We start from the raw sequence: 15412 nt of genomic DNA on the forward strand, positions 1-15412 counted from the left end.
CGTTTGTTTGATAAATGAATGAACACGAACAAGGTTTTTATTTGTGTTGGTGAACTGTGACCGAACCATTGACCGTGACCATTCTCGGTTAGCCAAATCAAAAAGCAAAACATTATTTGTGTTGGTGAACTGTTCAAGTATATTGAACAAACACGAACAAGAAACTTAGTTCGGTTAGCTGTTGGTGAACCGTTGGTAAAAGCATAATTGACGAAACAAACAAGGCCTTGTTCGGTTCGGTTGGTTTACAGCCCTAGAGATGGTGAATACATAACCATTACAGGAACAGATCACTAATTCCCATACATGTTACGAATTGACCTAATCGAGTATGTGTAAGGCACAAATTGTTTATTTAATTAAAACCTACTACTTCAATACAATACACCATTCATTTTCTGATATATCGAATCAAATCGTATGATAGAAATGAAACCTGTGTTTGAATCTGATGTTGATAACTGATAAAACAACTACAATTTTCCACCATCACCCTTCTCGCCAGTAATCTTACAATATTTACAGTTTATTGACGGAAGAAATAACGACGGGAAGAATAAATTAATAATATATTTTGGTGAAAATAAATGTGACGAATAATGTTATGTGCGTGAATTATAAATGGCCATATGGCACATACCTAGTGTCGCTCCATAACATTCCAAAATCTGATTACAGAAGAGATAAGATAACTAACTTAACTGATTCACCCAAAGTTTGCCTTTATAGGCTAAATTGTTTGTGTGGTTTGGGTGAAGATGAAACCTAGTGTAAGTTAATGGTTTATGTTTAGTAAATTGATGTATTTATGTTCTTAATAATTCTTTTTACTTATTTTTCTTTAATGCTGAAACACTTGTGTTATTAATTTAGTCTTTGGTCTTTCAAGTGTTTTTGGTAGAAAGTGTTGTGAAGCTACCTGTGGAGTGTTGAAAAGCCCCACACACCAACCTGGGGATACCATGTGTCCATTTGTGTGTTGGAACGACACACAATTTATGACTAGTCCTCTTCTTTCAAAATTCATATAAATTTGACAATCAACTTTGACCTTAATGAAAATGACTTAGGATCTTAGGTCTGTTTGTTTATGGGTAGCGATGCTAGACTGTCGCTATCTAGTCTAAAACAATAAAATCAAGTTCCTAATCACCTAATCAAGTTACAAACACACAGTAGATAACCTAAAATGCATCTGCATATGAAAGACATCCACAAAGACACATATGGAACGATCGAATAAAAGTATATAAATAATAAGCATGCATGTTGTCACACCCCAACGTAAGGTGGAAATGTCAGGGCGTGAGCCGATTGTTCACAGCTCAAAGGTACTAGCATAAATAAAAATGACAATATCTGTTAAGTTAATTATTTCATTCAAATTACAGTGCACAAATATTCACAACACAAATAAATAATTTAAAACAAAGGAAAATTGGATTTTAATAATCCCAACTTTCTGTTTATGGCCTAATAATCACAACTTAGTTTATTCCCACTAGTGGTCCCAAATTTAAAAAAAAATTGGCTCTCAATGGTTCCTCGTTAAAAAAAACCTAACGGCGTTAAGTTTTTTCCGAATTTCAAACTGATTTTTAGGGCTTTTGGTTAGAAGAAGGATACGAGTCGATTGATGTAAAACTTAGCTCGAAACGATACTCCAAACAACTTAATTTTTATTAATTTGAAGTTAAAACACCCTATTTGAAGCACTAATCAAGCCATTTGAAGCATCATTTCGTGCTAAGTTTTACATTTATCGACTCGTATCCTCCTTCCTATCAGAATCTCTAAAAAATAAGTTTGAAATTTGGAAAAAACTTAACGCCGTTAGGTCTTTTTTAACAGAGGACCATTGAGAGCCAACTTTTTTAAATCTGGGACCACTGGTGGGAATAAAATAAGTTGAGATCATTATCAGTCAATAACAGAAAATTGGGATTATTAAAATCCAATTTTCCTTATAATCCAATCAAGATAAATATAATCTTCATTAAATTCCATATGGTCTTTTGTAGATGTCCTTTTCACGTCAAACTTCAATTCAAAGTCAACTTGCATATGCATAGAAAATAGAGTTTGTCAATAACACATGTCGAGTAAGATTATCACCAGTTTTTGCAATGATATAATATTAATATAATAAATAAAAGAAATGAGCAAAACGTAATAAATTGCGGTAAATAAATCAAACCATGAGCAAGTAATAAGATCGTTGCCAAACGAATCAGGCGTGGGTCAATAGTATGATCATACTATGAATGAGAATATGTTGGACCTCTCCGAATACGATAAAGTAAACAAATAAGCATGTAGTAAGTATATTTGATAGATCACACACAATTACACGTTTGCTATTTTGTGATATATAGATAATACGAAACACGGATAATACGCATATGTACCTAAAAACATGTGAAGATTTAGTAAAATAAGGGAATGATAAAACTCACATTTAATCGAAGGCAAGTGAATAAATATAAAGATAAACGAGTCAATAATTAAGCGAGTCGTCTACTAACACGTTGAACGAAACAAACCAACTGAACCTGAAACTTTGAGGTAAGGAATTATGAGTAAAAACGAACTTGTTTCCGCTGGAATCATTCCAAACGGATGTTTAGAACTCAGGTTATGTTAAATTAAAGATTTAAACGAATCGGTACTTACCAGAATTCGAACAGCGAGTCGTAAGTCGGGTTTTGGTCAGTAGCCTTAAAACTTCATTACAAGAATAAAAGTCTTCTGGACCGAACGTTGGTTCTGACCAGAAGTATGAGAAAATGAATAGTCAAACTTGTTGACTGTTTTGCCCTTTAACAGGTTTTAATCAAATTGACTAGTCAACACCATTCAGACACTGAAATTTATTGAAGGTTATTGACTAAAGAATATGTATGGACGATTTTACAGTTTACAACTTACCCGGAAAGTGAAAGGATCAACCAAAAAGTGAAGTCAAAGGTTATTGTATAAGCAAAATCAACCGATTAAACTTGTATCTTCAAACAATAAGGCAAAGCCGAAAAAGATAATGAAAGAGCGAAGTATGTGACGCTGGCTGGGAATAATAATTTAGGGTTTAGGGAAGTTTGTGGCAGAGTTTATATATGTTGTTTAAATAAGAAACACTAAAACGAACCAAATAAGGCTAGTTCACTCGTTTAAGAAACCGAATGGGCTTTTAATGATCAAATCAATATAATAACCAGTAAAATTCGTTTTTGGACAAGGGGTAATGAACATGGACATGTACTTAGGCTATATGAGTTTTCTTGGAACTTAATTTACTTGATTTTGTACAAAAATAAGCGATTTAGATGCTAAAAACGAACTAGGAAGAAAATAACGAAAAACAAACTGTGTAGGTGTCTCATAGCGGCGCATGACCACCCTAGGGGAGTGCCACCGTGCTGCGCTCCGGCAAGGAAGAGGATAACTTTCATTTTTTTGACAATTTTGGTCCCAGAACTTCCTAAAAAGGCTAAATGTTGAATATTTGATGATTAAAACAAGAAATGGACATTATGGAAAATGTAAAGGGTATAAAATGAAAATGTAAATCTTAATTACTTAGAATTGTTTTAAAGATCTGAAAATGTTCCCGTATCAGGTTATGTGTAAACGAATACGAGTTCGAATCTTAAATTAAAAGTTTGTTATTTTAAATAAATGAACAAAATTAAATGAACAAAATTAAAAGTGAACAAAATTAATGTAAAGGTTTGTTATTTTAAATAAATGAACAAAATTAAAAGTAAAAAAGAAATGAAATATATTATAGAAACAATAAGAAGTCTGGAATCTTAAATTTATAAATTTGATAAAATCTTTTTACATACAACATTTGCTGTTTTATCACAAATATTCAAATCGTCATCCAATATAAACAATTTTAGACCATGTTGTTGTTACCCTGAATAATGCAACATATAATGTTCATGAGAAAAAACTGGATATTGAATGAACAAAACAACCTTAGAAAAAAAAATTGTTCTTTATTTCTTCTGCTTGTTTTCATATTCTACTTGTTTGACTGTCAATCAATATTTTACTTTCAATTTCGTGACTTTTATAACCCAAATTTAAAAATTGTTTTGGATCATTACCCATTGAAAGCTAGTATGAATGAAATGGAATATTAGAATGGTAAAATGATTATTTTATAACTCAATTGTCAAAATGATTTCAACCCGTAACCCATGGATAGCATGGATTAAGGAGAATAGAGATTAGAAATTAGGATTTAATATGGTTATGACACATTATCAAAATTATTTTTGTTTATTAGTAGAGTAAGATAAGATAAGATTACTTGAATCTTTTTAAACTAGATTAGTTGGAATGTTGGTCATTTTCCGTACCCGCGGTAGATGGGTTGATGATTCCACACAATGCTACTAACCTTGTTCTCGACTTACTTCCTGGTTGATCGATTTGGAAAACAACTCATTTTTATTTAGAGTAATACATAAACCGTGGAAAACTAGTTAAGGGTAAGCTTATACTACTACTATCTTGAAATATCTACTATTATAATAAATAAAAATGTGATTGAAGCACATCACCCCTAATTAGCCTAATATTTTGCCATGTGGCACTCTATCTTTGAAGCATTAGTTCATAAATATTTCAAATTAAAATTAAATAAAAATATTAAAACCTTCCTTATACACAAATAATGTATTCCCTCTTCTACCATTCACATTATTACTCTATATAAATGTATTTCTTTTGTCAAACAATAAGACGATGTCTAAAAGATAAAATGCTCACCTTATTAATTCGGAGAACGATGTTTCTAACATGAGTTATATAGCAAATTATAATTCATTTGTTTACCTGCTTATAATTTAGTTTATGGGATATGTGTTTATTTTATAATAGTTGGAAATATATCGGTAGCCTTGCAGTAATCTGATCTATTGAGAGAAGTTGGAGTTCATAACATAGCTCACTAGCATAACATGACTCAACATGAAGTTAAATGATTTCAGGGCAAACGGGTTCAGGTTATAGAAAGGTCAACACATTAATGTCACCGTTATTATGTGTTACCCGGCCTAACACACACGACATGATGTGGCAACTAGCTGACGCAAATTCAGTCAGTGTCAATAATAAATCGTAAATAGAAATTAGTAAGCATAATCTCGTTACGTCACGTGGTCCGATCAAAGCATTGCAACATCAAGAATTAGTTTTAATACAATATGTAATGTAAGATATGGTGTACAGGAAAATAAAGCGAATAACAAAACACATTGAAAATACCATGCATTTACAAGTGTGAGACGATATAAACAAAAGTAGTAACATCTTATATAAATAAAAGCGAGGTAATTATAACCATTACCCAATTATATAGCTATGAGCCTAACATAATCACCCCACAAATTATTTGAATATACCAATAATCCTCCCTGGCCACAACTCAAGATCAGTCCCTTACTATATAGGAAAGCCCATAACTTTATTTAAGCTTGTAACTCAAATGCTACATGATAAGTACTATTTTTATGGATATGTAATTAGGTATGAGAGTAGTTGAAGGATTTTCACGGGTTTTGAAGGGGACTATATTAGGTGATATATCTACTCAATTATGTAAACCCATTCATCCGGATATATATGTTAATATATACTATATAATTGAAAATATAATAAATATATTATGTTGAAATTGTAAGAAAATTACAATTATTAAATGATAAATTGATATCTAAAAGGGATTCGAGACATGGATTGCTCCATAACAATAATATGGAGGCCAAATGTTATTATTATCTAGGATATTTATTAGACTTGCATATAGCTTGATCTCAATCTAGGTATTATATATAGGTCAACAATCCAACACATACAAGAGGTATGCGGTGTAGACCAAATCAAGTAGGACTCAAAGACCATATATGAAGATTATGCAACCTACATAGTTTGAATTAGAAACGACTACATTAGAAATCAAGTCTAGTTGTCATAATTGAAGATTGGATTTCACAAACTGAGAGATATATGTGAAATTCACCCATAGAGAAAAGAGAGAGAGGGGGGGGGGGGTATACACGATGTACACTTTTCACTTAGCTAACTTTTGTCTCATTGTGTGTTCTTAGTAAAGTTTTAACGACGTAACATAATTGTCTAGCAGTATAAGTTAATGTCGCCCGTGAAGAAGTGAACCAACATTATGAATTAGTATAATGTTAATAGTGTATAATTTAAAAGTATGAATGGAACTGTTAAAAATGAACATATCTAAGGTTGAACCTCATTTTTATGTGCTTTAGGGTTCACGATTGTATGAGTCTATAAATTGTAATGTTTGAATGAAATGAAAAGAATGAATAAGATTGCTTCTTTGTTTCTCTCTTGTTTTATGTGAGACATACATTATTTGTAAATTACTCTGTTTTCGACTACAATAATATGAAAACTGGCGATTTTTGTATTGTACTTTAACTATCTTAGGGACTTTTAAAATAATGATCACGATGGTAGCCCAATCCCTAGAGCTGAAGCAATAGTAAATGATTTGGCTCAAGCACTTCAAGAGCTCGATCATTTCCGTGTCGATTACTTTCTCACCATCTGATGTGACGTGTACAGTAGTAACTCTTAGAAGTTGACTACTTTATGGTATGAATTATGAAATAATTACATGTTATTGGGCGAGTATCCTCCAAACATAAGGTGAAAGACACTTTCACCAAAATGGCAAGACACAATCCTGCACCCTATGAAGAGAAAGATAAGACCTTCCTGATCAAGTGAGTGAGTTGACATATTAGCTCAGCTTAACCAAAGCCCTTCCACTATATAAAGAGCACTTGGGCTCAACCATATCCATTCTCTCTCTTATCATAATACATCGCACTCTCTTTAGAAATACTATCCATCTCTCTACACTTGAACTGAAGTAACTCCCAAGCTACTGAGGCGTTTAACCGAAGTGATCGAGCTGTCTACAGCGAGCCCGAGCGGCCTTACGACCATCTCACTCCATGCTCTCTACACTTACATATCTTTATTGTGTATTTTACTTATATTCTTCATACAAATGACTAATGTTGAGCGTCGGAGGGTAGTCCAGAGACCCCGGTCTCTGGTCTCCTTCTAATAAGTTCTTTCGTGTTGACAAGTTGGGATGGAAAAATGTGTTGAAGCTGACAACCCTTATAACAAATAACAAATAACAAATCAACTTGGTTGAAAAAGAAATACACATTAAAAATACCATTTACAAGTACAACAACTAATATAAGCAAAAATAATAGCATCTTTTATAAATAAAAAATACCGTTATTTTACTCCTTTAACCCAATTAAACAAATAAACCAATAATCGGAATCCCCCTAGCCCCAGGTCCCCAACTCAAATTCTTCACAATCACTTTATTCGTTTACATACACACTTAAGCCGTATAACTTTACTTCAGCTTAAAGGACAAGTTACTAAAGCCCATAACTTTATCCATATCCTTTCAAGTTCTTAGTAGTCTCCTTAATATATACTAAGGCCTATAACTTTATTGAAGCTACATCTCGGATATTACATGATCTAAAGCTAGGAATGATGAAGAAATCTGAACCTGATAGAAAACTTCCAAACCGAATTTTTTAGAAAGGATTTTTGGGTATGTAACCATGAATGAGATTAGTTTTAGAAATTTTTTTACAGGTTTGGAAGGAAAGCATATTGGGTGATATCCATTCAATTAAGTGACCCGTTCACTTGAATATGCTAATATATTATATAAATAAAAACGTAACAAATATTTTATTGAAGTTATTAGAAACTTACAATTATTAAAGTGATAGAATTGCTAGAAGTTTAGTTAGTCTTTAATACTTCAATTCAATTTTTCAAGCATAGCAGTGGGGGTTCAAGTTAAAGATCATATGGGTATTAAGTAATGGGTGTTGTTGTATGGCTTCGAGTGATTCTTTCAATCATGTGTTCACATCTTATTCTATTATGTCAGTCGTTTGCCAAATCATTAGTTTATAGTGTAACATTTCTCTTATTACTGCCTTCTCAATTATGACATCTTTGTCATCCATAAACAGGTGCCGGACTTGGGGCATAAGAGAAAGATAGTTCAATCCATTGTCATGGTCGCGTGCTGGTGTATTTGAAAGGCACAGAACATTTCATTTTCGCCAACAAGCCGTTGAAAATAGATAACATTCTTGGTGACATTAAGGTTTTAAGCTACCCGTGGATGAAAAACAAGTCTAAATGCTTGGATATTGATTGGATTAAGTGAAAGAAATGTGTTTTGTAATTTTGTTTACTGTCTTTGTTTCTGGTCTATGTTAGTTGCTTGTTAGCAGAGGTTGTTGATTTTTTTGTTAATAAAAGTTGTTTAAAATAATAATAATAAAATAAGTAATGGGTGTTGAACCCAACTCATTTTCATCTCTAATCTAAACAAATCATACAATTGACTTAAACATGTAAAACATGTCAACCAGAACACAACCTGCTTAATTAAAAAAACTAATTTCAGCCCAACTTAAACGCGCAAACTATTTACGAAACAAGTCACATAGTTTCCAATATGCAAGTGTTTTGTATGAGTCAAAATATCTATCTGGTCTCTAGAAAACGAGTCCAAAATATCAATGGATGGGTTTGCGTTTACATTTTGTCTGGTGTGCTTGCTTCCTTCCTTCCTTGACCTCACCCACTACTTATATTATTATTATTATTATAATTTTACTGCTGGATTCTTCACTCTCACCCATCACCTGTCTGAACACGACAACATAACGAATCACACTCTATTATGCGCGTGTTAAACATTTTCTACACAGATCCAAAGATAGACAGACAATACGTTAAATTATAACATCAGATCTCATCTGCCTATAAGATTCTCCCAATTCTTCCCACTGTCTTATTAAATTAGGGTTCATACCCAATTGGGTTTTCCTATTCTGGTTTATTTGAAGTGGGTTTTGTGTAAAGTTCGTTAATTTTGAGTTTATTTGAAGTGGGGTTTGTGAAAAATTCGGTAATTTGGCGGTGCCTACCAAGTGTTCGACGAAATGCCGCTGAGGATCAAATCATCAAATTGAGGGCTTTTTGGTACGCAGTTATTGAGTTTTGAATTTTATTTCTTGCTATTTTGAGTAATTTGATGGTGTCTATTTATGTGCTTTTTTACTTGGATTTTTTTCACCTAAAATTAGCAATTTTTGATGTATCTTTATATGATTTATTACTGTTTCAAATGATTAATATTTGTTTGTACAATCTGAAAGTCTTTGACTTTAATTATGGGTTTGGTGATTTTTGATCTTGTTGTAGGATATATCATACATGACTATCGAGTGATTGATTCTGTTGCATATTATCTTAAACTTTATTGCGAGTTTGTATAAAAATGGCAACACCGGTTGAACCACCAAACGGGGTCGGATCAGAAGGAAAACATTACTTTTCCATGTGGCAGGCGTTGTTTGAAATCGACACTAAGTATGTGCCGATCAAGCCGATTGGTAGAGGCGCGTATGGTATCGTTTGCTCGTCTGTTAACCGTGAAACAAACGAGAAGGTTGCGATAAAGAAGATTCATAACGCGTTTGATAATCGGATTGATGCGTTAAGGACTTTGCGCGAACTTAAGCTTCTTCGACATCTTAGACATGAAAATGTTATTGCTTTGAAAGATGTCATGGTCCCGGTTAATAGAAGAAGTTTTAAGGATGTTTATTTGGTTTATGAGCTTATGGATACGGATTTGCATCAGATTATTAAATCATCTCAAGCGCTTACAAATGATCATTGCCAGTATTTTCTATTTCAGGTATGCTGATTTGTTGGATATATGTATAAATGTTTGAGGAATTGTTATTTTTTAAATAGTTTTAGATAGAAAAAAAAAAGGGTTTCAATAGTTACCAAGTTTGACACGTGTCACACTTAAGTCGCTCAACTTTTATTAGTTGTTCCAGTCCTATGCAAAAAGTAATTTATGAATGGTAAAAGAAATTGAAATTAAGTGAGGCAAATGAAAGTATGGAACATATATGAATCTTGGTTACTATTTAGTGATTTTTTTCCAAGCTTAACTTTAATTTAACAGGTATGAAACTTGGTTATTGTATAGTGGAATTTTTATTTGCAAATACCTCCTACTTCAAGTTAACAAAAATTATCACTTATTAGTAACAAATATTCATATATGTTTCATTTGCCTCAATTTTAAGGGAAAAAAAACCCAACCAACACCACCATACCCAGTAAGATCCCACAAATAGCAATGCTATAAGTAGGGTCTGGGGAGGGTGGGATGTACGCTAGCCGTACCTCTATCTCAAAGAACAGAGAGGCTGCTTCCAGAGAGACCCTCAGCTCCAAAACCCATAAGCATTAGACAATATAAAAAGACAAAGTTCAACACAACACCTTTAGATATTAGAGAAATAGAAAAATTAAATAAAATTAATATTAAATAATAAAAACATTAGTCGTAATAAAATATATAAATAAAGGTTGTGATAATAGTATTGAATATTAAAATTATATAATAATAGTTAAAAAATATATATTAATAATTTATTATTTAACACTAGAGCTAGATAAACACATAAACAAATTTAATTAAGTTTAGTAAGTATAAAAAATATAATAATAATAATAATAATAATAATAATAATAATAATAATAATAATAATCAATTAAAAATTAATAAATAAGTACAAATAAGGATATAGAATAAAAATAAAACACACACAAAATAGATAAGCTTGAAGAATTAAAAGGGGGGGGGGGGTAAGAAAAGGAATCGTCAGAATGACACGTGACAAAAATAAGGTAAAAACAAACCTTTAAGATATGTGTAACCAAAAACTATTCTCTCTAAAACTCCTTAACCTTAATCATTCGTCTCCAAGAATTCCTATCCTCGACCATGTCCTTGGAGAGGTGCATGTGTAGCAAATCATTCCTGATCCTCTCATCCCAACTCAATCTGGGTCGGCCTCTACCTCTTTTTCCCTCTTTAGTAATGTTTTCTACAGATCTAACAGGAGCTGTCATATGTCTTCTCTTCACATGCCCAAACCATCTCAATCTCCCTCTCTTATTTTATCTGATATGCTAGCCACCCCTAATCTCTCTCGGAAAACATCATTTCTTATTCGGTCAAACCTTGTATGCCCACACATCCACCTTAGCATTCTCATCTCTGCTACCTCCATCTTACATGCATGTACCTTCTTGATGGCCCAAGTGCCCAACAATCTGTTCCGTATAACATTGTAGGTCTAACTGCGACCTATAAAATTTTCCCTTTAGTTTAGTTGGGAACCTCGCACAAAACGCTTGTAGCTGCTCTCTATCTACACCATCCTATCTGGACGCGGTGGCCCACGTCACTATCTAATTCCCCATCGCTCTGGACAAACGATCCTAGATACTTGAACTTCGTTACCTGCGGAACTATTTGGCCTCCAATGGTGATTTGGGCATCCTCATCGTCGTTTACCCCTCCAAAGTCACAGTGGATACTTGGTCTTAGAGTGACTGATCTTTAAACCTTTCCTTTCTAAAGTTTGTCGCCATTCCTCTAATCTCATGTTCAGATCTTGTTTTCTCTCAGCAACTAACACAATATCATCTGCGAACATCATGCACCATGGGACTGCCTCCTGAATCGACTTTGACAACTCGTCCAAGACTGCTGCAAAAAGAAAGGGGCTCAATACTGACCCCTGATGAAGGCCTACCTCCGCTGGGAAGAAGTCAGTATCTCCCACGGGCGCACGAACACTTGTTGCACTCCTAGCATACATATCCATTATTATCTGTATGTATAAAAAAGTTGCATATGATTAGATTCAGTGGAACACTATTGAGTGAAATTTTCCCTAAAAAAGTGATACATTATGTGAAATGAAAGTAAACAATTGTTAAATTGGTAATTTTGTTTTACTCTTAATTTTTGAATGACAGTGAAAATTTTGATATAAAGAAAATGAATTAATTAAAACAACGTTCTTTCTTTGGCCTAATTATCGATTAGGGGATATAGCTTGTATGAATCGCTATTGGTTAAAACTAGGTTCTATTGGGGTTAGGTTTATAAACAAACCGAACTAACACAAACGGAGCTTGTTCGTGTTCATTTGTTTAAATTTGACCGTACAAACGATCGGACACGAACAATAAACAAATGTGCTTTTCTTGTTCACTTTCGTTTGTTAAGAAAATGGACGCGTTCCTATTCATTTATGTTCGTTCGTTAAAAATATAAATGAACTGCTCATGAACGTAAATGAATGAATACACGTGAAGTAAAACTGATTAAAATTCAATGTGAACAACAATGTATTGGGCCTAAAAAGTTATTCAAACTAGACTTAAGAATCTTAACTAACAAACTTTAACAAACGAGCGTAAATGAGTGAATGAGACATGCTTTCATGTTCATTATATAACTAAATGAACACAAAATTTTGTTCATGTTCGTTCATTTATTATATGTACGAACATAAACGAACTTTGCATCAAATGGTTCACGAACAGATCATTGAATTATTAGTTTCATAAATTCTTAACATAACACATATTTTTTCTTAGTTATTGCAAGGACTCAAGTATCTCCACTCAGCAAACATCCTCCACCGAGACTTGAAACCCGGAAACCTACTCATAAACGCAAACTGCGACCTAAAAATATGCGATTTTGGGCTCGCACGAACGCGAAGTGGTAAAGACCAATTCATGACCGAATATGTCGTCACCCGTTGGTACCGGGCCCCAGAGCTTCTTCTATGTTGTGATGATTACGGTACCTCAATCGATGTTTGGTCTGTCGGGTGCATCTTTGCTGAACTTCTTGGCAGAAAACCGTTATTTCCCGGTACCGAATGTTTAAACCAATTAAGATTAATAATCAACATTCTTGGAAGCCAAAGAGAAGAAGAAATCGAGTTTATTGATAACCCAAAAGCAAGAAGGTTTATAAAGTCGTTGCCTTTTTCTCACGGGACTTCTTTTTCTCATTTGTATCCGCACGCGCACCCGTTGGCGGTTGATTTATTGCAAAAAATGTTGGTTTTTGATCCTTCAAAGCGGATCAGTGTGACAGAAGCGCTGACTCATCCATACATGTCAGCACTTTATGATCCGAGATGTGATCCGACGGTTAATATGCCGTTGGATATGGATATAGATGAGGATTTAGGGGAAGATGTGATAAGGGAAATGATGTGGCAAGAGATGCTTCATTATCATCCTGAAGTGGCTGCTAGTTCTGATTCATAGGTAATGCTGCTTATTATTATTGGGTTTTTGTGTTTGGAGTATGCTGTTTTTGTTCAAATAAGCGTCATAAATGTGTTGTTGGTTATAAACGATTCGATTCCACGAGGTTGTCATCGCCTCAAGGTTATGTTGTTGTATATACGCATGCTTTGGTTTCCGGATTTTTGTCATTGTTGTACTTGTACACTAGTTATGGACACTTAAGAATGATTAGATGCTTGTGCTATTGCAATAATGATCTTGAGTTATGTGTGTTTTGAAGTTGGGATGTATGGCATATGCTTTTGAAAGTTGAAATATGCTTTAGAATGTATTGTTGTTGGGTGAGTCTTCGTTTTTTTAACCCAAGCCTTTAGGTGGGTAAAATATCAACTAGGGGTGTTAGACCCGAACGTTATCTAGGGCCGGCCGGGGCGTAGGGCAATGCGGGCGACCGGCCGGGGCACTTAATTTTCAGGGGCACAAAATTAATTGAAGCGTATAAGGTTTAAAAATCATTATTGCGATTTTATAAAAATTCCGGCGGGTTCGGGATCGAAACGCACATAATATGTTGTTATAACGCGTAATGAACGATGATTAATGTTTCTCCGTTATAGTCTAAATGTTTTACGAGATTTAATTGATTTATAACGTACGTTTTAAGACGTTTTTTATGTTCTCCGGACTTTTCTCGCCGGATTCCGGCTGTCGCCGGAAAATCGAGGTAGGGGGTGACGGGTGGGTTTGGGCTGGGTAAAAAGAATAATATTATATATTATTTTAAATATTTTATACTTAAGGCCCTTGCAAAATCAACTTGTTTTAAGAAAGAAAATTAAAGTAAAATTACAATTTGAACCTTGCACTTTGAAATATTAAAAAAATGTAATAATAATTTATAAACTTGGATATTTTGTTATATTATACTCGTATTGTTTGAAGATCGTTTAATTAAGAAATTAAATCCCGTAGTTTCGTGAATTGGACAAACGAATAGAAAATGAGCTATCGATAAACGTAAATAATCAAGATTGAAATATTAATGATGCACGATAAACACGAATACATTGAAACGACAAATCGGGTCTGTTTAACGAATGCAAATACAAATTCAAATTCGAACAAAAACATAAATTAACGAATGTTACATGAAACGAATATTGAGAATATTATACATACACACACACACACACATATATATTTTTTATATATAAAATATTTTTATGAAAAAATATGTATATTTAATGCTTTACCCTAATTATACAATAACTAGCTTGGTAGAGTGGCAAAGTGTATGACTCCTAACCAAAAGGTTGTAGGTCCTAGTCTTACTTAAGACATTTTTAAGTTTATTTTTATACAAAAAGTTTTTAGCACAACCTAAATCATAACTAAGTAAGCCCATTTAAAAATTTAATTGTTTAAACCAAACAAAAAAACCATTTACATAAGGCCTAATTTTTTTTTTTGCTTATATTTCGTTACTCGTTAGGGTCTACGAGCCTTTTTATTTCGACTCGACCGAGGCATATAAATTCTTGAAGACGGCCCTGACGTTATCCATATATTTATTTGCATTGTGTTTTGGGTTGTCATGTTTAATGTTTATTTGCAAAAAAAAATTAGCATTGAACAATACTTAGTGACTTGGTATTAATTTAATCAACCAATAACTCAAGCCCAAGTGTACATTTTTGTATTGAACATTTTTTGAGAAGTCAAATTGGTTATATATATATAGTTAGTTCACTATTAGAGTCGAATGTGAAAAATTCATCATCTAATTTTAAATTTTAAGGCTTTTCTCTCTAGATTTAAGTCCAAATTTTTTTTCGAAACCCTTAAATAGGTTAACAAAACTTATTTATTTAACAGGGCCTGCTTATTAAACATGGCGTATTTGAGTTGCCCTATTTAATAAACGTGTCGAGTTAGTTGCCCAAAATGTGTTTATTTATTTATTTTGTGGTGTTTTTTTGATATGTAGCGTATAAGTAGTTGTGTATATGTTTAGTTAGCCGTATATGTTTAGATAACGTATATGTACATATACGCTTGCCGATGTTAGCGGATATGTTTAGTAGATTAGCGCATATGTTTGTCTGTAAATATTAGCTTGTACACACTTTTACATTGTGAATGAGAACCA

The 15412-nt window shown here is 33.2% G+C and overlaps 1 protein-coding gene across 1 annotated transcript; it reads left to right on the forward strand.

Moving 5' to 3' along the window:
- Window positions 1–9004: 9004 nt before the first annotated feature.
- LOC143546469 (mitogen-activated protein kinase homolog NTF3-like) lies at window positions 9005–13281 on the forward strand. Its single transcript, XM_077038139.1, has 3 exons — window positions 9005–9096; window positions 9319–9817; window positions 12595–13281. The coding sequence occupies exons 2-3, from the start codon at window positions 9395–9397 to the stop codon at window positions 13279–13281; spliced, it is 1110 nt and encodes a 369-aa protein (XP_076894254.1). The 5' UTR covers window positions 9005–9096; window positions 9319–9394.
- Window positions 13282–15412: the final 2131 nt, after the last annotated feature.

The sequence above is a fragment of the Bidens hawaiensis genome, unplaced genomic scaffold (genome assembly GCF_021521415.1).
Source record: "Bidens hawaiensis isolate Kalapana, Puna unplaced genomic scaffold, B.hawaiensis_p1.1 tig00000904_1, whole genome shotgun sequence".
Lineage (NCBI taxonomy): Eukaryota > Viridiplantae > Streptophyta > Magnoliopsida > Asterales > Asteraceae > Bidens > Bidens hawaiensis.